The sequence below is a fragment of the Fistularia commersonii genome, chromosome 3 (genome assembly GCF_037954325.1).
Source record: "Fistularia commersonii isolate RoL2024-O1a breed Wild chromosome 3, RoL_Fcom_v1.0, whole genome shotgun sequence".
In the NCBI taxonomy this organism is placed as follows: domain Eukaryota; kingdom Metazoa; phylum Chordata; class Actinopteri; order Syngnathiformes; family Fistulariidae; genus Fistularia; species Fistularia commersonii.
In genome coordinates this window covers 21,724,972-21,748,782 of record NC_141286.1, presented here as the reverse complement: position 1 = coordinate 21,748,782, position 23,811 = coordinate 21,724,972, and the positions used below count along the sequence as shown (strand labels likewise).

General features: G+C 41.2%; 2 protein-coding genes across 2 annotated transcripts in view; both read left to right on the top strand.

Annotated features, from left to right (window-relative positions):
- On the top strand, positions 1 to 14,444 carry LOC147235839 (neuronal acetylcholine receptor subunit alpha-7-like). Its single transcript, XM_086144126.1, has 10 exons — positions 1 to 144; positions 4,222 to 4,361; positions 4,448 to 4,492; positions 4,842 to 4,951; positions 5,472 to 5,548; positions 6,386 to 6,553; positions 8,686 to 8,880; positions 10,552 to 10,638; positions 13,055 to 13,164; positions 13,389 to 14,444. The coding sequence occupies exons 1-10, from the start codon at positions 90 to 92 to the stop codon at positions 13,749 to 13,751; spliced, it is 1,350 nt and encodes a 449-aa protein (XP_086000252.1). The 5' UTR covers positions 1 to 89; the 3' UTR covers positions 13,752 to 14,444.
- A 1,055-nt stretch (positions 14,445 to 15,499) lies between these two features.
- trip4 (thyroid hormone receptor interactor 4) overlaps positions 15,500 to 23,811 on the top strand; it is a 70,356-nt gene continuing 62,044 nt past the window's right edge. Inside the window, exons 1-11 of the mRNA XM_086144146.1 lie at positions 15,500 to 15,675; positions 16,481 to 16,662; positions 17,151 to 17,281; positions 17,394 to 17,612; positions 17,705 to 17,783; positions 17,889 to 17,994; positions 18,217 to 18,432; positions 18,888 to 19,011; positions 19,117 to 19,310; positions 19,664 to 19,788; positions 20,515 to 20,606. Of these exons, the coding sequence (XP_086000272.1) occupies positions 15,596 to 15,675; positions 16,481 to 16,662; positions 17,151 to 17,281; positions 17,394 to 17,612; positions 17,705 to 17,783; positions 17,889 to 17,994; positions 18,217 to 18,432; positions 18,888 to 19,011; positions 19,117 to 19,310; positions 19,664 to 19,788; positions 20,515 to 20,606 (1,548 nt within the window). The 5' untranslated portion in view covers positions 15,500 to 15,595. The remainder of the gene's footprint in view (positions 15,676 to 16,480; positions 16,663 to 17,150; positions 17,282 to 17,393; positions 17,613 to 17,704; positions 17,784 to 17,888; positions 17,995 to 18,216; positions 18,433 to 18,887; positions 19,012 to 19,116; positions 19,311 to 19,663; positions 19,789 to 20,514; positions 20,607 to 23,811) is intronic.

The following is a 23,811-nucleotide window of genomic DNA, read 5'->3' as shown; positions in this document are numbered from 1 at the left end:
CCAACCTCATTATATTCATCATCCTCCTCCTCGTCGTCAACACCGCTGCTCAAGGATCCGGTCAGTCCAGCAGAAGAGCTCCGTTCGACATGCAGCCGTCCGGCTTCCTGCTGCTGGCCGCAGTCGCCGCCTCCGCCGTGAAAGGTAGGCTGTCACAGAGCGCAACCTTCTGGGTTGAATTGTCAGCAAGGCATCTCTCTCTCTCTTTTTTCGCGGTTTCAAAATATTATTTTTTTTTTACATTTTATTTTTTACTTTTTTAATTTGTTTGTTTAACAAGAGGTTTTACAGTCTTTACTTTCTCCCCCCTTGAACACATCACAAATACGTCGTAACACCCAGGGCGCGCCCCTGACTCCAGTGCCCGATTTAAATCAATAATGAATAAATAAAAATTTTAATTCGGAAGTCAATTTGTTGATGTTATTGATAAGAGTATTTTTTGCTATTTTTTGTACAAGTTTAAAACCAAACCTCTTCGATTTTCCTTTTCCCACTATTTTTCCACTTCCTTGCGGAGCCGCAGTTAATTGCAATTATTAAACAACTGTTATTGTTATTTTTTCATGTATTTTTAAAAGGCAAAGTAAGTCAAAACAATATAGAATAGCATTTTTTTTTGTTTAACCAGGAAATGAATATTATAGGGTAGGTGCAGTAAATCAGTTTAAGTGAAGATTTACAGATATTCACTTTTTCCATTTCCATTTTTTTCCCCCTTCAAAATAAAAGTTTAGAGATTGCACTTATGGTCCAAACCACTTTCATCAGTTCTATTTAGCTCATAAAACTGCCCTGTAGCTCAATTTTTATCATTGAAATTCAAGGTTGAGCACCTGCACATTAATATTACATCTCTCTGTACTTTATCATTTCATTATAATTACTTTTTTTTTTATTTACTATTAGGAGCAACCGTGTGACAGGCTCATATTTCTAAAAGGAAAACAAACGATCACCTGTTATGAAATATCACATGTGCGCCCGAATGATGCATTTAAAAGTGTCATAATACTGTGAGCGCATTAATTAACATTTTGGGTTCAAATATATCCTCACAACAACAGAGCTCTTATTCGTCCCCGTGCATTCCTTTATCAGTTGCACAATGATTTGAGCAACATATTGGCAGAAAATATCCCAGGCTTGGTTGGACAGAGAATCCGGGGACAATGGTATACATTGTGTCCTCTCACACAGAGCCGCGGGAAAATTGAATTATGGCTGAGTTTGGTCGAGAAAGTTCACAGGTCATTCATCCGTGGAAAAAAAAAAAAAAAAAAAAAAATCCCAAAGAGGGCGGTCAGACTTTGCGGTCATTATGGGAAATGCAAGTTCCTCGCATATTTTACATTAATACTTTTGGTTGGAAAAAAAAAATCTTATGAGTCAAAGAAAATTTATTCACACGTCATGGGCAATTAATTTTTATAACGGGCCATATGAGAAACCTGAACTGTGTTTGAAGGCTGATCCAATGATGACATAAACTTATTCAGTTCTATGTTAATCATTTCCCTTTGTAAAAGGCATTATTAAATTATGATTTTGGTTGTCAGATTAATAGAAAAAAAAAAGAAAAAAAAATGTACATCAGCTGCCCAGTAAGGGATTGAGGGATAGATAAATGGATAGAGGTTTGGAAAAAAAAAAAAACACCAAGAGTGCTCCAAAAATAGAGATAATAGAGAAAAATAGAGATAATTAATACTTTTGGTTGGAAAAAAAAAATTTAATGAGTCAAAGGAAATAGTAAATTAAATAGCAAATTCACTTAACATATCATTTAGAGCAGGGATGGGCAATTAATTCTTACAAGGGGCCATATGAGAAACCTGAACTGTGTTTGAAGGCTGATCCAATGATGACATAAACTTATTCAGTTCTATATTAATCATTTCCCTTTGTAAAAGGCATTAAATTATGATTTTAGTTGTCAGATTAATAGAAAAAAAAGAAAGAAAAAAAAAAACGTACATCAGCGGCCCAGTAAGGGATTGAGGGATAGATAAATGGATAGAGGTTTGGAAAAAAACAAACAAAAAAAAAAACACCAAGAGTGCTCCAAAAATAGAGATAATTTTTGACAGAAAATATCTTCTCACATGGCGTTTCGAGTAAATATAGGCTCTTCCTCAGATTCGTACCAGAAATATTTGAAATATTTCAAATATTATAGTTATTATGGTGCCATATTTAAAGGGAATGCTCATGTGACTGACCCCGCCTTTTTTGTGCCTCCTTTTAGATTTATCATGTTATTTTCACATTTTTACATTATCGTCAACTTGTTTCGAGGGAAGGCCCAAGAAAGTAATACTTTGCACATATGTACATGGAACTTAACATTCTCGATCGCAGGGTTTCAGGACACAATATACAGGACTGTCTCAGAAAATTAGAAAATTGTGATAAAGTTCTTTATCTTCTGTCATACAATTGTAAAACAAAAATTACGTTTTCATGATACTCTAATATTATGAGGTAGGATTTTTGAGTTTTCTTAAGATGTAAGCCATCATCAGCAATATTAAAATAATAAAAGATTTTTAGTTGATTTTTAATGAATCCAGAATGTACCACATTTTTGTTTTTGTAATTGCATTACAGAAGATAAAGAACTTTATCACAATATTCTAATTCTCTGAGACAGTATAATATCGACTATGTACAAGGAAGGAAGAACAAACACAATCTTGTCCAACCCAGATGGACAAGAAATGGACACTCCTACAAACAAAATCAAATTCCTCATTTTAACCTTGTGAGGTTGGTTTTGGCAGTATCAAGATCTAGAACAATTCCCTTGTCAACATGATGGAGTTTGGGTGCTGGCCCCTGCAGATTCCGTAAATATTTATCCAAATCATAGTTTCGATCAAATGGGAAAGTACTCTTTTAGAAGTAATAAACAGGAAAAACCAAAACAATCGTTACGTAAGTGTTTTCAGGAGGTTTAACAAACAATAAAAAAGGAGTTTTGCAGTATGTTAAAGATATGCAACTGATCAACTTAGCGCAAAAAGTGCTTTTGATTTTTTTCCTTTTTTTTCCAGTTCTTTTTACTTGTTCAATGAGAGAAATCCAGCCTGACTTGGGCTTGAACAAGTGCGACAAAATCTGGCTGAATGTCTAAAGCGGATTTAGGAAGGGCGGCTGAGAGGGATGAGAGGTTCATCTACGATGGTGGATCTGGATTTGTTAAACTTCATCGCTGAGACTGTTCACATTAGTAAACGTGATTTTAGTCTGCAGTTATCCCTCGTAACAAGATGAGTATCTGGGCAGTGTCGAACATCCCAGCCAGAGAAAATATTCAAAGTTGGGTCCAACAAACACTCCTTGATAAACTCCCCTTCTGAAAACCGATTATTTTTCCTGGCAATTTTTACGGGACATGGCCTAACTTGCCTTGAAAACTAAAAAAGATTGGCTAGCAAAGCATCTTGCATGCTCTTCATGAGACAACTTTTTTGTATCCGCCCCCATGTTTGGCCACGTGGCGACAATCCAATTTGGAATCTGTACTCACCTCTTCTGTGAATAAATATTTAGCGGTCCGTGTCTTGTTGAGGACTTGGCATTCGGCATCAACTATTCTTTTTTTGGGGTGAGCTGACATTTTAAGGGTTAACCAGCTAGCATCCCTCGCATCTCTGTTCACGCATCTCATCATCAGGGATGGATGTACCGTAATTTTTGACTTAAACAACAATGCGGCTAATATATGAACTCTTTTTTTGAGGCGGGGGGAGTTAATACATTTATCCTCATCACATCAGACCGATGAAATGACCGGGAAATTCTGAGTCCGTTCAACTCCGACACCGAAGAAGACGACTTTGACGGTTTTAGTGCGCTGGAAGGAAGCCCAAGATAGCGATCGGCTAGCTGTTGAGGCTTATATTGAGGTGCGCTTAATAGCCCGGAAATTACCGTATGTATGTGCGTGAAAAAAAAAAAAGTAGTTTTTTTAAATGAAAGCAACACACTTGTATAACATTAACGAAATCAATGTTTTTTTTTTCAATCACGTTCCAACTGACCTTACGCGAGTAATGCCCGGGTATGATGTAGAGACATACAACTTTCGCTCCTTCATTCACGTAGCCGGAAACCGTTGAAGCTGGAGGAAACATTGAGACTCCATGCAGAAAGGCTCGCTTGGACCTCCTTGCTGTGCCGCAGAAGCGCTCACAGGCGTCTCGGGTCTTTTTGCAGAGTCTCTTCAGAGCCCCGAGGAGGCCAGACTTTACTCCGACTTGCTGAAAGGGTACAACAAATTTGGAAGACCCGTCCACAATGACAACGATACCGTTACCGTAAAGTTGGGCTTCAGACTCTTCCAGATCATCGACGTGGTGAGAAAAACTTTTTACGCTCGGCGCATTGGTCGGCATACGATAGTTTGGATCGTCGGCGCTTTTAATAAGTTTCTCTCTGACAGGATGAGACCAAGCAGATGCTGACGACCAACGCTTGGCTGGAGATGGTAAGACTTACTTCCAAAAAAGCACACGTTTTTCCCTTACGCAAAGCTCAAAGCTCATCTGGCAGATATTTTTTTTGCAACCGGCCAAACAACTGGTTTTATAAAAGGAAGCTGTGCCTGAACGCCCAAGTGGATTGTCGTGGAATTTGCCCAAACATTGTTATTAATTCCCAACGACTTGGGATTTTTTTTTTTTTTTTTTCCCTTCACAGTCATTTTTATACTCATTCCTGGTTCCGCTGTCAACGCCTGGTTCCCTAAAGAGGTCCTGGAGTTGAATTGCGTTCACAGCCTGTCAGACGTCACGTCTGTGAAGGAAATAAATCAAACTTATTTCCATGTCTCACAGTACTGGAATGATTCTGCACTCAAGTGGGATAAATCCAGTTACGGCGGTGTGAGTAATCTGAGATTACCCGAAAGCTACCTTTGGAAGCCGGACATCATGATGTTGAACAGGTAGATATCAAGGCGCCGGTTTTCTCATTTAGCAAATACATAAGTACTCTGCGTTAGACATATCAATCCAGTGTTCCCATTTAAAATCCCCAATTGGAAGTAATGTTCTGTATCAGATACTTGAGATCGAAGATACTAAAACCACATCGTACCACGCCTTCTTTGAGAACATATTGACCTTCTCAATCACCTTCTGGTTCCATTCCATATCCCAACATGACAAGAACCGCTGGAGCGCACCACCTTGGTCCGCTCCAAAATAATCGGCCAACCCCTTCAGACTTCTTTCCTGCTTCCATGACAGCAACATTTTAAAAACAGCCAAAAAGATCTTCGCAGATCAGGCTCACGTCTTAAACCCAGTCTTCGAGTGACTCGAGTAGCTACAGTTATATATGTATATTCACCCATATATCTGATGCTGGTACTTCATGTGCGCCCAATTGCCCCTTGGGGACAAATAAAGTTTTTTCTGATTCCGATTCCACCCCCGCACACTGATGCGCTTCTGTTTCCGCAGCATTGGTGAAAAGCTGGAAACCGCCGTGCAAGACATCTACTTTGAATCCTCGGGGGAATGTGTCGTCATAACTCCAGGTGAGATCTGTAATCTAAACATCTCGGACAAACGAAAGCGGCCAGGGTCAGAGATAATCGGATCCTCATGTCGATCGGGTCGGGTGACGACGGTTTCACGGTTCACTCGGGCAATTTTGGCAACTGCGACAAAATCCGGTCCACATGACTGGATTTTTTTCTGAATCGATCGATTTCGTCGGCTTTAAAACCGCGCATCAACTCAGTTCCGGATGATCCTTCTTTGAAATCGACTTTCGCTGAATGAATGCCGATAAATACCCGATCCAATGAACTCGGAGCGGCTTCGTCTCGCATTCATTTCAGCGCGCATAGTCCACGATCCTCATCTGTTTTGTTTTTTTTTTCCCTTTGCCTGCTCTGAGAGTGTTTACCACTGATATATCGCTCCCGTCTTATTTACCAAACCGAAGTAGGGCGATGCTTGAGTTTCCTGCAAGATGGCCGCTTCTTATTTTCTTCACGTCGAGGCTAAAAACAAACTCGGTATCTGGTCTGACTAAGACCCTCCCTCCTCCGCCACCTAATGGACCGACGTTTCTCTTATTTTGATCCCCCACCCGCTTTTCTCCAAAAATACTCCCCGAAAGAGCTCGAATCACCGTATTTTTCACCAACTTCGCATAAAGCTGCCTCTCATCCCTCTCGGTCAATTTCAACTTTTTCGCAGACACTTTTACCAAAGCAAAAATAGCTAAATGAATAAATAAAAGAAGAGTGTACCCTCCGGGCACCATTAGACTTTCTGACTATTTAAAGATTCAGCCCCCGTTGCTCTGTTACCTGTTTGGTTGTTACGTGAACCGAGGGCTTTGGGTGTTTTATCATCGCCATTAGCTGTTCTGAAGAGCACCTGTGCGATGGACCTCCGCTGGTTCCCCTTTGACGAACAACGTTGCACGCTCAAGTTCATGTCGTGGACGTACAGCGGCGTGCTGTTGGAGCTGAAGCTGAAGGATCCTGAACTCGATGACACTTTCTTCAACCCCGAGTGGGATGTAGTCGGTAAGAGCATCCGATAAGCGGACGTCAGTGGTGTGCAGAGGTGGCTCACATATAAGGGATGACGTAATGGGAAATATTATAAGAAAGGAAAATACTTAAAATAAATGCTTTATTTCATTTTAATATAAATCAATCAAATTTGTAATGTTATTTTCTCCGAATGGCGCCTCCTGTCAGAAAACACCCGACCTACCTCACTTTTTACATCAGCTTTGAAAAAAGTCGTTTTCGATGCTTATTAAAAGCCGGGTCGGTCAGTCGCTCCCGGCATAAAAGACCTCAGATATGTTTTTATTAATTTAATTTTTGAAAAAAAAAAAAGGGCTTCACAGCTTCCGAAAGCGGGATCGTAAGCAGTTCTCTGTGTGAAATGAATATTTCATTAAATATCACCAAATAAAATATAGTTGCACCCTTTCCAGAGCTATTCGCTGAACTGAGAAGGTCAAAGAACCTGTCGAAATGCCCAAAAAGCCAAAGAAATTAAAATCTAATTTCCTTCTCTGAATGAATGCCCTCATCCGATGGTTATCCGGGACCAATGCACTGTCCCCATGATAATATTTACATTTTTATATCTACGGCATGCGAGACAAGATAACAGTGAATATAATTACAATGGCCCCCTTAAGATACGAATCATTTTATTTAAGAATATCTAAAGGTATGAAGCAATTTGAGCAATTTTTATCCTTGAAAACATTTCATGGTATAAATACGATTGAGAAAATCAAAATATGAAATTAGCGCAGTACACGCCAAGCGAGCTCACACAACTCATCTTCTGAATGTGCATTAATATTTTTGCCTATTTTTTTTTTTTTTTTGTATTATCATGGACACCAACAAAGCAAGTTTACAATAACCATGATTTTTCTTTTTAAGGTCCCTTGCATAACAAATATCCTTCTTTTTCAGAGTTTCTCTCAATTAATATCCTTATTTTGTGAGTTTTAGGGGCGTAAACAAATTAATTTGTTTTCCGTTATTTTAAGTGGGGATAATCCATTGGAGATGTGAAAAAAAATCAACATACAAACCCACTTCTGGAATGAATTAAATTCGTATCTTAAGGGACCACTGTATATATTGGTTTCACTTATTACATATTTGAATTTGTGTGAAAACTCCTATGTTGGATGGACATACATATGGTTCACCTTGGAAAAATAAAGCAAAAACATACCATTATTTCCGGATTATAAGCCGCTACTTTTTTCACATGCTTTGAACACTGCAGCATAATCAACGCTGCGACTAATTTATGGATTTTTGGGGGGCTAATGAAGCCTCGTCACACCGGACCAATGAAATTACCATAAAAGACAAAGATAGCGATGGATAGCTGGAGTAGGACAAAGCAGGGACTTTTCCTTGTCATTTATTATTAATAATATGATAAAATTATACATTTTCATCAGTTATGTTACAGGCACTGTTTGGATGCTACCGGTATGTATTTAATTAAAAGTAAAAAAAAAAAAGTTTCTGTATAACATCTCATGCTGTAACATAGACACTTGCAACTTATAGACAAGTGCGGCCCATATATGTACACATATACACTGCTCAAAAAAATAAAGGAAACACTTAAAAAACACATCCTAGATCTAAATGAATGAAATATTCTTATGAAATACTTTGCTCTTTACACAGTTGAATGTGCTGACAACAAAACCACACAAAAATGATCAATTGAAATCAATTGTATCAACCCATGGAGGTCCGGATTAGGAATCACACTCAAAATTAAAGTGTAAAAACAAACTCCAGGCTGATCCAACTTTGATGTAATGTCCTTAAAACAAGTCAAAATGAATCTGTGTTGCTTCCTGAGTGGACACTATGATTTCACAGAAGTGTGATTGACTTGGAGTTACATTGTGTTGTTCAAGTGTTCCCTTTATTTTTTTGAGCAGTATATACACATATTTTTTATTTTTAACCAGCGCGGCTTATATTCAGGTGCGCCCAATAGTCCGGTAAATTACGGTATGTAACATATAAACACAGTATATGATGTATGTGTGTGTGTGTAGTAATGTCCTTCTTTTGATGAATCGCTGGATAACAGTGCAAGGTCCATTCCTGACTGGTGTGTGTGTTTGTGTGTGTGTGTATTTTACTCACAGAGTTGCAGGGACATTGGGATGAGAAGGTCTACGATTGCTGTCCCGAGGCATACCACGATATCACCTTCACCATCGTGATGCGGAGACGAGCGCTCTTCTACAGCCTCAGTCTGCTCATCCCCTGTGTGGTCATCTCCGCGCTGGCGCTGTTCGTCTTCCTGTTGCCTGTCGAGTCGACGGAGAAAACCTCACTGGGTCGGGCTCATCACACACACACACACACACACACACACGCATTTGTGGTCCGATGTCTGGCTCTTCTTTAATATGGAAGTTGGATAAAAACATCAATATGTACATGAACTGCAGTGCGGTTGTATAAGTCAGAGGAAAATGAGGAAACATTAATACAGTAAAGCTATTTGCAAATTTATTCTGCATCCAGCGAAATGCTAAATATGATCTATCGCAGGGGTCAGGAACCCATATATGGAAGCCATATATGGCTCTTCTGGTGATGCCATATGAATCCCAGATAATTTTGAGTTATAAAAAAAAAAAATCAGTTTGGAACTGATTCTAAAATACTTGTGATATTTCTTCATAATAATTTTGATGGAGAAAGTTGATTCGCTGTGGCAAGCCCTGAGGGGAAAAGTCGAAAGAAGAAGAAGATTTCTTCATAATACCGTGTCATTTTAAAGTAAAAAGAAATTAGTTTTGAAGATAAATTTCACGGGTCACCCGTCGGTCTGGTTGGGAACCATTGGCTTCCGAGCACGTCTGGGTCATTGTAAAGGTGAAGAAATTAATTTTAATTTTACTACTTTATCCGCATCAAATCTCGTAACGGAAATGATGGCGAAAGAGAAAAAAAAGACGATGATTACCGCGCATTCCAGCCTGCGTGGACGGAGGAATTTGCATTTGGATCTGCGGTATGACTAATATGCTATGATAAAATTGAATAGATGAAACGGTCAAATATAAAGCAGCACTTCGAGCAAATCCATGCAGCACCAGAGGTCGCACTAAAAGGAAGACATATTTCATTTTTTGTGCGTTAAAAATACTATATGGCTCTCGATGAACCATATCAAGAAATATTTGGCTTTTATGGCTCTCCCAGTCAAAAAGGTTCCCGACCCCTGATCTATCGGTTAAAACATTTCATCCGCAAGGGAAATTATGCATATAACGTTGATGTTAAACTGATTTATCACGCTCGCCCAGTGTTTACTTTGATGATCCCCCGCCCTTGAGGCGATCGATAAATCGGCGTGCCGTCGGATAGTAATTAATATCCCGTGAGATCTCGATCGAGCTGAAGTTTTCACACGTAACCCGTCCGTCACGTCGACTGTCCGACCATCGCAACCCTGTCGTTTTTTTGTTGTGTTTTTTTTTCTCGCTGCGTTTTCGGTCACGCCCACAAGAAAACAATGGTTCACCGTTAATCCACTGCTTGGGGGGGATTTACGCTGGCACCTGGTAATCAACTCGCTTCAGATTCAAGTCTGACAGTGGATTAGGAAGCTTTTAATCCCATTGTCACGCTTGACTTCAGTGTTTGTGCCAGCGTCATTAAAGGTTTGTGTGTGTGTGTGTGTGTGTGTGTCAACACCCATCTTAATGAGGCCTTATTTACAGTTGAAACCAACCAAATGATGACGGTTTTAACTTTAGCTATAATTAGGCTGGACCTTCTTCTTTAACCCTGCTGTGCAAGGTGCATTTTGTTATTTAGTCTGTTTTTCATTTACCTTGAAGTCTTAAAATGTCCAAAAGGCGGATTTGCAAAGTGCAATCCCTGTTTAAACGCTGACCACGTGAACGTTTAGCATCCGCGATTAGCCGAGCTATTTCCGAAAGGTGAACATTTGACGCTTTGAGTTGTTGTAACTGTACTTCTTGGTCTCCTCTCAGGGGTCACGGTCCTGCTCTCCCTGCTGGTCTTCATGTGCCTTGTTACACAGATCATGCCCATCACGTCGGCGTCCGTGCCGTTATTCGGTAAGTCAAACGGCCAAAGTTGCGCCGTGCGTCACCAGAGCTGTGGCGGGTGATCAAGCAGCATTTCTGTTCATTCACTTATTTATCAAAGGGACGTATGAGAAACCTGAAAGGCATTGGATGGCCATGAGATATAATAATAATTATATCCCATTGTCAAAGGTAGTGAATTATATATTTTGATCAGCTGCTACTGGTTGAGATGAGATATACCTTCATGATCCCATGCTTGGGAAACTGTTTAGCAGCAGCAGCAAGACATATAAGGATAAAACAGTGACAAGCTAGCTAAAAATACAAGTAAAAAAATTAATAAATAAAGAAACTCTGAAGTGTAAAAGTATCAAGTATTGAAAAAGTCTCTCCATATTTAGCATATATATTTATTGAAATATTTATGTAATATAGTTTTCTACTTATACAGTTAATATTTATATAGATATACAAAACTATGTTGTGGATCAAGGGGGAAAATAACTCTTATGGATATAATTAAAAGTTAAAAACAGAAGCAACTTTTTGACCTTCACAAACCCTAAAAAGGTTCTTACCAGACATTTTCAGCACTTTACCCAGGCTGAGCCACCTTAGCTATCGTAGCTTACATCCTGAATTTAAGTCTCATTTATTAATCTCTTGCCCTGATAAATGTAACTACTTCCGCAACAATATCAACAATGTTTTAAACACCGACTTACACAACACCTCCTGATGTATAGTACAATGCAAAAATGTTCATTGTCGTCACTTTATCCTGCATTTTCTTCAAAAGTCTGGCATCTTCCCCCGTCCGATTTGGACAACCGCCTTTTGTCACAAAGCCAGTTCCCCCTGCTTAAGTTTAGTCTTGTCCAAACATGCATTTACCGTGATTTTAAGTTCTGCAATATGGCCACCCATAATGCTGAAAAATTTCACTAAAAAAACAAACAAAAAAAAAAACAAACAGTCAAAACGCAATGCAAATGCAGTTCCGTTGCATTAGCATAGTTAGCCTTTCCTCGCAGTCTCCGATTAATAAAAATGCATCACACTGTCTTTCATAGAAACAGAAATAACTGCAGCATGCACAATTCTACTGGATGGAGAATTTCCAAATTGCAGTAACAGAAACTTCATTACATCACTTACTAATGATGTAATGATGCCCGGAGCGGCTGTCACGGATAATGAGTTTAGAATTAGAGGCTCTGTCGATGTTTGGGGTTGAAGCGGGGGGGCCGTTCAAGTAGATTTGGAATTCAGGAGAGCAGCTAAAGGCCATTCATTGACGACCCGAGGCGTTCGCTCGCATACTTAGTGATCCGGTTGCGATCGGAAGATGCCAACGGACTTGAAGATGCACCGAAAAACACACACTGATATTTCAGGGGTCAAAACAAAGGATTTCTTAATCCCCAGATGGCAGCGGTAATAGCTCGGACGACAAACCCCCCATCTGTTTTTTTTCCAACATGATGAACCGACAACGCAGCGTTTTGCCCTCTTCGCCGTCTCCTTATCCCCCCGTGTCTTGCCGGTTTAAAATAAGATATAATTGGACCTGCAGTCACTCTTCCTCTCTGCATCCAATTAAAGCAGGGTGAAACATTTGGCTGAAAATGACTTGCAGAGTCCGTCTAATTCCATGTTTCATTTTCCCAGTTTATCTGCTTAAATAAATAAGTGGCTTAATGCAGTCTATCGCAGAAAAGTCAAAAACAGAATGGAAAAAAAAAAAACATGGGTGAGAAAAGACGACAAAAAAAACAAACAAGGTTATGAACAGAAACAGAGTGACAACATTATTGTCAATTTTAGAATCAGACTTTATTGAAGCTTTATTTTATTTATCAATATTTATATTTATTTCTTATTTATATATATATTTATACTTATTTATAAACCCAAAGTGAGCATGCGGCTCATTAACAAGTATTAGTGTTTATTCATTTTTTAGCTTATGGCGATCTTAACATTTAAATCAAATGTGTAAAAATATATTTGTCACTCTTAATAAACGATGACCGCAGAGAGAGAGGCATTTTTGGTTTGCTGCCGGTGGATAATTTTAGTTTGGCTTTTTTTTTTTTTCATAAATACAAGAAAGATTCAATTAGACATTGAGTATTTTGCTTAAAAGTAACCTTCAACCCAATTCAGAATGGTTTGTCGCATGCAGAAATGTCAGAAATTGTTCACTGATTTAAAAAAATGCAACACATATTTTGCTGACCCATAGCTGAAAGATAATAAAAAAAAAATTAAAAAAAAAAAGCGTTATATGTCGTCTTATTTTGGTTTAAATTTGAAAAAGGTTGTGTGGCTCCTGGTCCAAATGGAGGCTTCGATACCTTTTGCCTGTTTTCAGGGTAACTGTCTATGTAATATTAAACCTGTGCATTTGTTTCTCCCGCTTCCGTCCTCTCTCCCTCAGCCGTGTATCTGGGCATCATTATGGTTCTCGTTGGTTTCTCCGTAATCGCCACAGTCGTGGTTTCACGATTTTACCACCACAACCCCCGCGGAGGCCCAATGCCGAAATGGGTGAGTGTCTTATCCATTAATCCCTAACCGGATCAACATGGCTTCCGTGTTTTTTCGTCATCTTCACTTGCTGCGATCAAGATTAACCGTATTTTTATCCTGGACTTTAAACGCAGTCGGAACGTGTAATTTTACTGTGCATACGCGTATTATTTTAATTCGTGTGGTATTAAAGGACTTATTTATGATAGTTTTGTCACTGACTGCTCTGTTTATTCCTGAAGATCCGTGTCTTCCTCCTGGATTGGTGCAGCCGGCTCCTGCACATGAAACGCCCGGGAGAGGAGCGAGCGCACAACGGCGTGGAGCTCGGCGCCACCGACCCCAAAAGCGACTTCCCCCGCTCATCTGACCCCGCCGTCTCCGGCGACAAGGAGCTGCTCCCTTCCAAACATCAAGGGGAACCAGAGCTGGCTAACATCTTGGAGGAGGTGCGCTACATCGCCAAAACCTTTCACGACCAACACGAGATGGAGACCGTCCGCAACGAGTGGAGATTCGCCGCCGCTGTAATCGATCGGCTGTGTCTCGTCGCTTTCCTCGTTCTGAATTTCCTCTGCATTGTGTTGATGTTTGCGTCAGCATGAGGCTCTTGACTCATTTAAGAATTTGAGAAACGATTCAGTGAAAACAGTCAAAAGCTTTCACTTTTAATAATGAATAGCTACAGGAAATGTAACAACGGGGGATTTGGAAACTTCCATTTCTATTGAGAAATGCAAAAGCAATTTATTCATAAAGCATAAATGCAAGAAGCAAACTCATTTAAAAACCCTTTTTAACTTTTGTGTGATGCAAAATACACAGTGTAGCATTTGTATTCCCTTGTACTAATTTTGAATAATTCTGCCAAATGTCAAGTATAGATGGTTTACCTTTTATTGTATGGTATAAAATCACATATATTCATAACAACTAACATTTTATCAATTTTTTGTTGAAAAACGAGTGACTAATTTGTGTGATTCTACCTGCAAATCCATATTAACAAAGTTCTGCCAGGATTTTAGTTTTTCTAGTACACTTTAGAAATCTACACAGTCTTTTCAATGTAAGGTGTTTTTATCTTCTGCTCTGACTTTTTACTAATAAAGTTTTTTTTTATATTTGGATGTTACTGCACAAAAAATTGTTGATTTTCATGCTAATTATACCACTCCTTGCGTCAATCTAAATTTTCATATTTAGAATTCAAGTACCTGGTTTGTTTTGGGATATTTGAATCTCCGTCCGATTATATGTACTTATAAGTTGACATAAAGATAAGTTCTCCAGTCAATAAACTAGTGTGATAACTTCTTCTGTAAAACAGAACACAAATGGGTTTATAATAGATATATGAACCCTGTTTGGGAAGAGTAAATACAGAATTAATTCATGAAATAAAGGGCTTCGTAAAACTAGATTTCCAGGTAAATGGAAACGTATTCATAGTATCAGATAAAGCAACTATATCAACAAATTTTATGATAGTTTATAAAACAAAACACTTCAAGGTTATGGGCAACAACACCGATGGTAATTTAAGACTGAGATTATGAAGGATGATACGAAAAAAAAAAAAATGTTATACAAAAAATGTGAATTCAGGTTTTCTGGTTTCATTCATTTGGTAAATCGTTTCACGTCAATAAAATAAACATAACAGGAAATGTAAATACAGGACAAAGTCATGAATTCATGAAAAAAGGCATTGTAAACCAGATTTCTGAGAAAGGGAAACATTCATAGTACCAAATATAGCAACTATAGCAATAAAAATATGTATTCACTTTTTATCTTGTTTCATTCCTATGGTAAATAATTTAATATCAATAAAATAAACCTAACAGACAATGTAAAACAGAACAAATTCATGAATTCATGAAAAAAAAAAGCTTTGTAAGCTACATTTCCAGGTAACACAAGGAAACATTAATTAAATTCACCAAATATAGCACCAAAAAAATGTATTTGCTTTTTTTTTCTTGTTTAATTCGTGTGGTAAATAATCTAATATCAACAAAATAAACCTAATAGGAAATGTAAATACAGAACAAATTCATGAATTCGTGAAAAAAAAGCTTTGTAAACCACATTTCCAGGTAACACAGAGAAACATTTAAAATTAATTAAATTCACCAAATATAGCAACAAAAATATGTACTGGCTTATTGTCTTGGTTCATTCGTATGGTAAATTAAAAATGTAAATTAAATGTAAATTAAAAACTAATAATTAGATAAAGGAACCCGGAAACTGTTTTAGTTTGGGGGAACCAATGTTCCACCGCACCATTTTCATCAGGGTCACATTCACCACCGCCACTTGGCAGTGTGCAACCGTATTATTCCGCCGACTGGAAACACTATCGTGTACGACTTCTAAGAGTGGACACGGTGGCCGGTGTTTTCGGGGTTTATATTCCGGTTAAAGAGTCTCTGCGGGTGAAATGTCGGGCGACTTGTTGCAGTGGTGTTTGGAGCAGCTACAACTCCAGTTTCAGCTGGAGGCGTGCGAAGACATCGTCAAGTAAGGAGCGCTGAATCCCACAGACAGCTATCATGATAACATGCTAATTTGCTAATTCACGCCCCTTTAAAATATAAACCTCGACTCCGAAATACTGTATGAACACCGTTGTGTCACGTATTAAACACGTCCCCGTTTGTTTTATTTATACATTTAGATGTATAGTTGCGTCACAGTTGTCGCTAAATGCTGTCTTAAAAAAAAGTGCGACATAAAACGGCTCAGTTAAAAATGCTAAATATGATGTAGCCCAAGCTAACGTCAATCATTAACAGCCTTGATAGTCACGTGTGCGGAAGTCTGTGTCCCAATACCGTGTGATCCAGCAGAATTAAGGATTTTGCAGATATTATAATCCACAAAAAGGCTTTGACGCTCAGGAACGATGGTAGTTTTCTCAGAGGCACGAACATCGACGTGCCATTAAAGTGCAGTATTCAGAAAAAAAAAATCTTGACGTCATAATGGATATTTTAAGGGCAACTCTTGTCCTTGGCCACAAATACCTGAGTATGGCGTCACAGTCAAGGACAAAGTGGAAGTATTTTCATGTCAACTTGATGCTGAATGTATGATGAGGAGGAGGAAGTAGTGGGTGGCCTTTTCAATGTTTTTTAATGCGATAATAAAAACATCACACTTGAAAGGCAGTTCTTGTTTATGTATATTTGTATGTATCTGAATAGATGTGCGGATGCGTATAAACGTATGTGAGGTAAATCATGCGGTCAGTTGGCACGTTTTCATATCCTATTTTATAAAGCGCTGTTGAAGTCAACTGTCGCCATACTGCCACTCTGTCTAGATATATCCTGTCCATTGAAAAAGCAGAGGAGATTGAAGAGTATGTGGGAGACCTGCTTCAGGGCACGGATGGGAGGAAGAGACAATTCATCGACGAGCTGCTGAGCCGGTGGAGGAGAACGCAGTGGCAGGCTGCAGACGCTTCCGGCCTTTTCCTCCTCAGGGAATCAGTGTCACACACAGGTGGGTCAATAAGTGTGTGATGAGCCACTGGCTAGTAAGGTTCATTGCGCTGGAAGGTTGAAATCAACATAATGTTAATTATTTGCAGCGGCTCTATTTTTAGGGGCTGTCTTTTTCCCGTGATTTTAAAAGCAAGCGTTTGTGAATTTTGAGAGGTAAAACATGATGTGTAACCCAGTCCATACATTTGCCTAATTGGTAACAATTATGTGCAAATTATGATGAAGTCAAATCAGTTATTGCTGCCTAGAATTTGGTTGTCAGAAAACTGTGATCTGACCTTTTTCAGTATTTGGATGTACACATTTATACATTGTAATGTGTAAATATGAAGACTTGCACTCTAACTGTCAGTGGTCTTGTTCAAGCCTGTCTTATGAATTGATTTTTTTTTTTTTGTTCTCAGATATCAATAGAAAATGAGATGAGATATACCTCCCCTAGTATTTGCTAGAGGCAGCTTTCACCCTTTTACTGCTTTTCCCCAGACTCCGCTGACATAAACAAAGATTCCCAGAAGAAGTCCAAACGCAAGGGTCGTAACAAGCAGGACGTGATGACTGTGGGCCGAGTGGACCCCGAGCCGGAGGCTGTCAAAACCCCCATTGATCTGATGAGGGTGAGACGCATCCGTTCAACCATTTGATTTCATGACTCGCAGAATTCCATCTCAAATTGTCCTTTTCCCTTTGAGCCTTCTCCTCATGTCCTCGCTCCCACTCCGTCCATAGGCTCAAGAGTGCAGCGCCACGTCCTCGGTGAAGAGGAAAAGCAAATTCCACAACCTGTATGCCAAAGAGGGCCAGGACAGGCTGACTGTCCTGCTTCCCGGTCGCCATGGCTGTGAGTGCCTGGCTCAGAAGCACAAACTCATCAACAACTGCATCAGCTGTGGCCGTATCGTGTGCGAGCAAGAGGGCTCAGGACCCTGCCTCTTCTGCGGAAACCTGGTGCGTCGCTGCTCCGAATCGACGCCCTCCTCCTTTGTGAACTGGTCTCCTCCGCTGTCCTCACCTCCTCCGTATTCCTCCGGTCAATTCAGGTCTGCACCATGGAGGAGCAAGAGATCCTGCAGCGGGACTCCAACAAAAGCCAGAAACTCAGGAAGAAGCTTATGGGAGGTGAGTGTCAAAATAGAAGGAAAAGAAAAGACAATACGAAGGAAGAAGCATGGAAGAAGTCATCCAATCACGATGTGAATAATGACTTTTGATTTTCTGCAATAGACACCGGAGATAGAGACTATCTGCCCTGTCAAGAGGCCCGGATGAAGGTTGGGCTGGAGAAGGCAGTGCAGCACAAAGAAAAGCTCTTGGAATACGATAGAAATAGGTAAAAAAAAAAAAAAAAAAAAGAACACTTAATTTATTGCTTAAAGAAATGACATGAAGAACAACACTACTCACTAGAAGGCCAGGGTAATAAGTTTCTGCGAGTCAAATTAAGTTTCCTGTCACTTTTCGCATTTGTCAAAGTTTGGAAAAAGCTGGTCTCTGATTATCATAATCATGTTCCGCCGAGCCCCAATTTGCTGTCACTATGTTTTATTTCCAGTGTGAGGAGAACTCAGGTTCTGGACGACGAGTCCGATTACTTTGCCACCGAATCAAATCAGTGGTTGTCACCCGCCGAGCGAGATAAGATGAGGAAAAAGGAAGAGGAGCTGAGAGAGCTTCGCCACGCGTCTCGCAAAGGGAGGAAGATCACGCTTGATTTTGCAGGCAGACAAGTGATCGATGAGGGAAACAACCTGAAGGAGTATTACAACAAGTGAGTAAGACATGTGACTCTATTTGCCTGAAGGGATGAGATGTACGTATTAGTGACGCAGTGAAGGTTAAACCTTTAAAACTTTTAAGAACATCACAAACAAAATAAGATCTGTTTTGGTGAGCAAGTTTAAATAGTCCCAGCTGGGGAATTGGGTCCGACTCTTTGCGTGATTCACCCGGGGACCCAGAGGCTGTAGCCGATCCCAGCTGATAGTAGTCAAAAGGCAGGGTTTAACCTTGACCGGGTCACCTGTCAATCACAGGGCCACTTGCAGTGACATCCAATCAGTCACGGTATCGTTCACACACCTCCGGACATGTTAGTCTTCAGGAAACCCGCTGACTTGTTTCTGGACTGCGGGTGGAAGGACAGAGAACCCATGAAGGTGAACATGCAGAGCACGTGTGCGGCGTTCAGCCTCATTTTTGTTTTTGCTCTTCAAAAACACATAGATTGGACGAGACCCTGATGGCGATGAACAGCGACCCCAAGTCGCCGGAGTATTCTGAGCAGCAGAGAGGCAGGCAGAGCCTCCGAGAGATGGTCAACCCCAACATCATCCAGGACGCCCCACAAGTAGGCCGTCTTTGGATCCGTCACGGGCCACACTCAAATCCCGACATGGAGAAATACAGTACATCTCCTGTTGACTGTTTTTGTGCCTCCTCCCCGTCTTTTCAGTGGGTCGATGTGGGGGGTGGCGAAAACTCAAGGAGGAGGCCAGAGAAGGTGCCGAGCTCGGCCAAAGACCAGGCGGGAGGGGAGCGCTCCCGCCTGCGGCTCCAAGACAGGGAGCTGCAGGAGATGTCGGACGGGGGCTGGTGTCTGAGCATGCACCAACCCTGGGCTTCGCTCTTGGTCAAAGGCATCAAAAGGTGAGGACTTTCCAAGGATATTAGGGGGCGGGGGCACTCGTTCTTGTAGTTGATCTCATATCAGTGTATCGTCCCTTCAAATCACAGCACTGTAACATTTATTAGTCAATACCTACTCCTAAAATTGAAATTAAACGAAAGATTCTTTCAAATAAACAAACACACACATGCATTAAATGCAGTCAGTATGAAGAAGATGTTTTCACAGTATTTGTTTAATAAATCTAAAGTTAGAGGATACTACTACAGCTTTTGCTGCATGAATCGTACGGCTGATAATCTGCATGAACTCTGTTTTTTTATGCCAATAGATGATTATTTGTATATGTGTGTGTGTGTGTGTGTGTGTGTAGAGTAGAGGGACGGACTTGGTATACATCCCACCGAGGTCGACTTTGGATCGCTGCTGCGGCCAAGAAGCCCACCCCTCAAGAGACTGCTGAGGTGGAGGCCATGTACCACAACATATACAAAAGAGGTATGCGAACCGCACACACAGCAGCAACAACAACAAACTTGTAACAATGTTTGCAGCCACCAGTGGTTGAAATCCTCAGGCAAACGGCCTGTCATTTGTATATCCCTTTCACTAGATTACCCAGAAAAACATTGGTTGGATTTGGGCTTGGCCATGTTTTGTGTTTATGAACTATTGGAATATAAAAACAGTTATCCACATTTTTATTGTTTAGTTTTACTGCCACAGTCATGACACAGATTAGTCCCTTTAAAACCTTTTTTTATTTCTGACAATGCTGTTTGACCGATAGTGTCATTCCCCCTCTTCTGTTATGTTTAATTTTCACATTTCTTTCAAAATGATGGGAAAATGCCAGCCGAGAATTGGAGGTCACATTTAAAAACAACCCAAAAACACTCTATATACCGGGCTTTGGTATGTATAAAAGTTTAAAAAGTAAGATTTTAAACTTACTTTGGGGGTATTGCAATTGTTTTATGCGTGTTTTTTGCGATGCTGCTTGTTTGCACTTCTTTTATTATGAAGCTGCAGGATTAAGTGGCTGGATTATGTGTAACGAAAGGGTCTATATTATTAAAAATGGTTGGAATTACAGACCATCCCATTCCTCCACTTTGTGCGGCAGAGGAGTCAATATGGTGGTGCGATTTGAATCGTTGCAACAAAGCTCTGAAGCAAACCGTGCGTTTGCTGATGGCTGGTTCCCGTCGTTTCCCCTTGCAGATGTCCGGTTTCCCAAAGACTACCCTACCGGCTGCCTGCTGGGCTGCGTCAACGTGACCGACTGCCTCTCCCAGGAGCAGTTCAGGGAACAGGTCGGTGTCGGGTTCACTATCGTCACTTTCTCAGAATCGTTTTTGTCTTCAGTGCAAAGTTACAAAGCGTACAAATACGTTCCAGTTCTGCTCTGCAAAGTTTCTTAATTGTGACACTGATTAGCACGGGGCGCTGGTGGTCTGTCTTGTCGCTGCGTCACAACGTGTATCGACCTTTGAGTCCGATTCAGTGGGTTTGGATGATTCCTTTTGCATACGTGTCTCCCTGCTGTCCTCTGAGGCCTCGATCAAGGGGAAGTCGAGTTGACAGGTTATTGCAGTTCAGTGTCAGTTCAGTGAAGCAACACTAGAGGTAGTAAAACCTCACCGTGGAATTATTTTTCACCAGGGAACTCCACCGACCTCTTGCGAAAGCACACTGCCTGTGCTTTTTTATGAGCATCCCAAGGGACATTTTTTAAAGGACCGTACATGAAGGAACACAAACACACACAAATTAAGAAGGTAATGTCCTCAGCATCTCATTATTGATCAGACAACCCCAAGTAATTTCACTGTAAGCAGTCATAAATTAAGACAATGTTATAATCTGCAATGGGAGGGAGTGGTGACATCTTTTCCTTTTAGTTATCCTTAAATTAAAATCCTTACTTTCCCATGAACCCCATTTGTGGGTGTAGTCACACGTGCCCCCGTAATAGTGACACGATGCCGCTAATCGCCAGCAGAGTGCAGCCCGAAACCTCTTCACCGCCACCTTCCTGTCTCCGCTGCTTGCTGCCGATCCCCACCGGAGGCGGTGTGCGCCGCAGGAACGTCTCAAGCTCTCATGATAGGACTTGATAAGACAGAGACATGCACAGATTGCCTTGCGACCCGTGCGCCGCGTGTAAATGTAATCTCCTAGAAACGTCTGGTTTTGTCTCAAACCTGTAAAAGCTAGAAATAACGAAATTCCCCCCCTCCCCCGTGTGATTTCCCAGAGAGTGACGTTGCGCCAGGCTTTTGTTACATCTGAGTGAATTTAACTCGTAAATGCTCCAAACCACTCGAGTTAACACGTTGCAAATTGATGAGAGGCCCTTTGCTCAGAATCGGAATCGGTGACGTTATAAATCACGGCCGCCGCGCCGTTGATGGTGCGGTCACTGTTTCCCTTTCAGTGTTATAAACCCTCTCTTTCAGCTTTCGCGCCCTAATTAGTTTAATTAATTACGGTGTTACCGCGTATTAATGGAAAAGCCCCCCCGCTCCCCATAAGTCACCATCCCGTACTTACAAGGTCAGTTTCTCATTTGTTCCCAGCCGAGCTCCTGTACCCTAAATGACATTGCCATCTCTTCCTCAGCTTGGAAAGGTACTGCTTCCTCTGGGTAAATATTTATCATTCCCTTTTGGAGCCGGTGTACCGTTAAAGAGAAAAATGTGTGAAAAAGGAACATGCTGGACACTCGTGGTGTCACAACTCTTGCGTGCTCATATTTGATCCAATTTAAAAAAAAAAAAAAAAAAAAAAAGAAGACTTTCCATGCCGCTGTGTTTCCATTTAGCAACTCGTGGGTGTGGGTGTGTGTGTGGTTCCTTGTCCATGTATGCCGTGCATGTGTTTACATATCCGTCTCCTTACATAAGGACATTGTTCTTGAAAAGCTTTGTGTTGGTGAAAGGGCGGGGGGGGAAAAATACAATATCTTTGAAAATGCACGCCGCTGTGTGGATTGAATTCTGATTTCCAGGAGTGTACATTTTAAAGGCTCTCCCCCTTTTGTACTCTGTCCTCATTCTCTCCTCCACCACTCATTCCACCCAGGGTTGTAAAATCATGTTTGCAGGCAGTGTGACTGCCCTTTCATCCTGTGAAAGGGTTTGTGTGTGTGTGTGTATGTCCACTTGCACAGAGCAGCCATAAATAACACCTCCACCCCACACAAGGCCCCTCAGAAAAAAAAAAAAGGAAAAGGAGAGAGAGAGGCAGATGTAGGAAAATACAGAGAAGAGCAACAATACCAAAAGTCTAATGACGGTGCCGAACAGTTGGCCCGTCCTTCCATTTGCCATTTAGCAAAGCGCAGAGAATATTATCTGCCGAACGAGCGTACAGCACTCCGAGCTGGCTTTTTTCCAGGAAAGTGGACATGTGTGCATGTAACGATAATGCGTTGTAGTGCATAACTGAGCCTGCTCGGCCGGACGAGTAGGTGAAGTGTAGGATTTACTGGCCCGCGCTGGCAGCTGTGGGTGGTTAAAAGGGGAGGGTGGAGGTGGCGGTGGGGCGGGGGTGAAGGACAGGCAGCCATTATTCTTCAGGCCTTCTAAATCTGCCCCTAGTGATGTATGAAATATTTAGAGAAAGTGGAATGTTGGCAGATCAGAATGGCACGGGAGAACCGACCCCGAGACAGAAAACGCCGCGAATATTGTAAACACCGCGGCGACGCCGGGTCCGCCGTGATGGCGGGCGCTCAGCAAACGCGGTGCCTGATACCTCGCTGACAGAAAGGGCAAAAGGACCACCCCGGGCAGAGTGGGATCTCCATCTGCTTGACTTGGACCAATTCTTTCCCTCATTAGAAACTGACTGGTGTATTGATCCATCCTCCCCATAATCTCTCACTCCTCCCATCTCCCCCGGACCTCCTCACAACTGATAATTGGCCGGCCATTATGATCCGCGCTCTGCCTCTCCACCTCCATCCCTCACTGCTCACTCAGCAATGGGCGGATGCAGAGGGAGCGCTTGTTTTGAGGTTAAAAAGATAGGTATGTCGCAGATTGGAATCGGGAGTGTTTTCACTGGAGGAGTTACATAATTGAAAACAACGAGCGGTGATCTGTGGCCAATCTAAGCAGGTTTATGGATGGCGGGCTGATCCAGACGGTTTACTCCGCACGTCTGAGGCTGCTAATAAAATAAAGTCAAACACGCGGTGCTAAATCTGGAGCGCTTTTAGATACACATGTACATCCCTATCTGTATTCTTCACGCCACAAGAGCAAAGGCACATCACACGCAGCGCACAGCTTAAATCGCGCCTACTTACTCCTGCGGTGGAAAAATTGATTGGATCAATCCGCACTCTTAATAAGGATCTGATTTCTTACTCTCTTCCTGTGACCATATCACCAGCTGCAGAGCTACGTGTCTCGGCGAATACAAGCCAGAGGTCTAATCTTTCGGACAGGCATGCCGAGAGCAAAACCGGCAATTGTTCAATGCGGCATTGATTACGCTGAATGTCTAAAA

Coding starts and splice junctions, on each gene's coding strand:
- LOC147235839 (XM_086144126.1), top strand. CDS start 90: ATGCAGCCGTCCGGCTTCCTGCTGCTGGCCGCAGTCGCCGCCTCCGCC. Junction 4,362..4,447: donor TCTTCCAGATCATCGACGTG/GTGAGAAAAACT, acceptor TCTCTCTGACAG/GATGAGACCAAGCAGATGCT. Junction 6,554..8,685: donor CCCCGAGTGGGATGTAGTCG/GTAAGAGCATCC, acceptor TTTTACTCACAG/AGTTGCAGGGACATTGGGAT.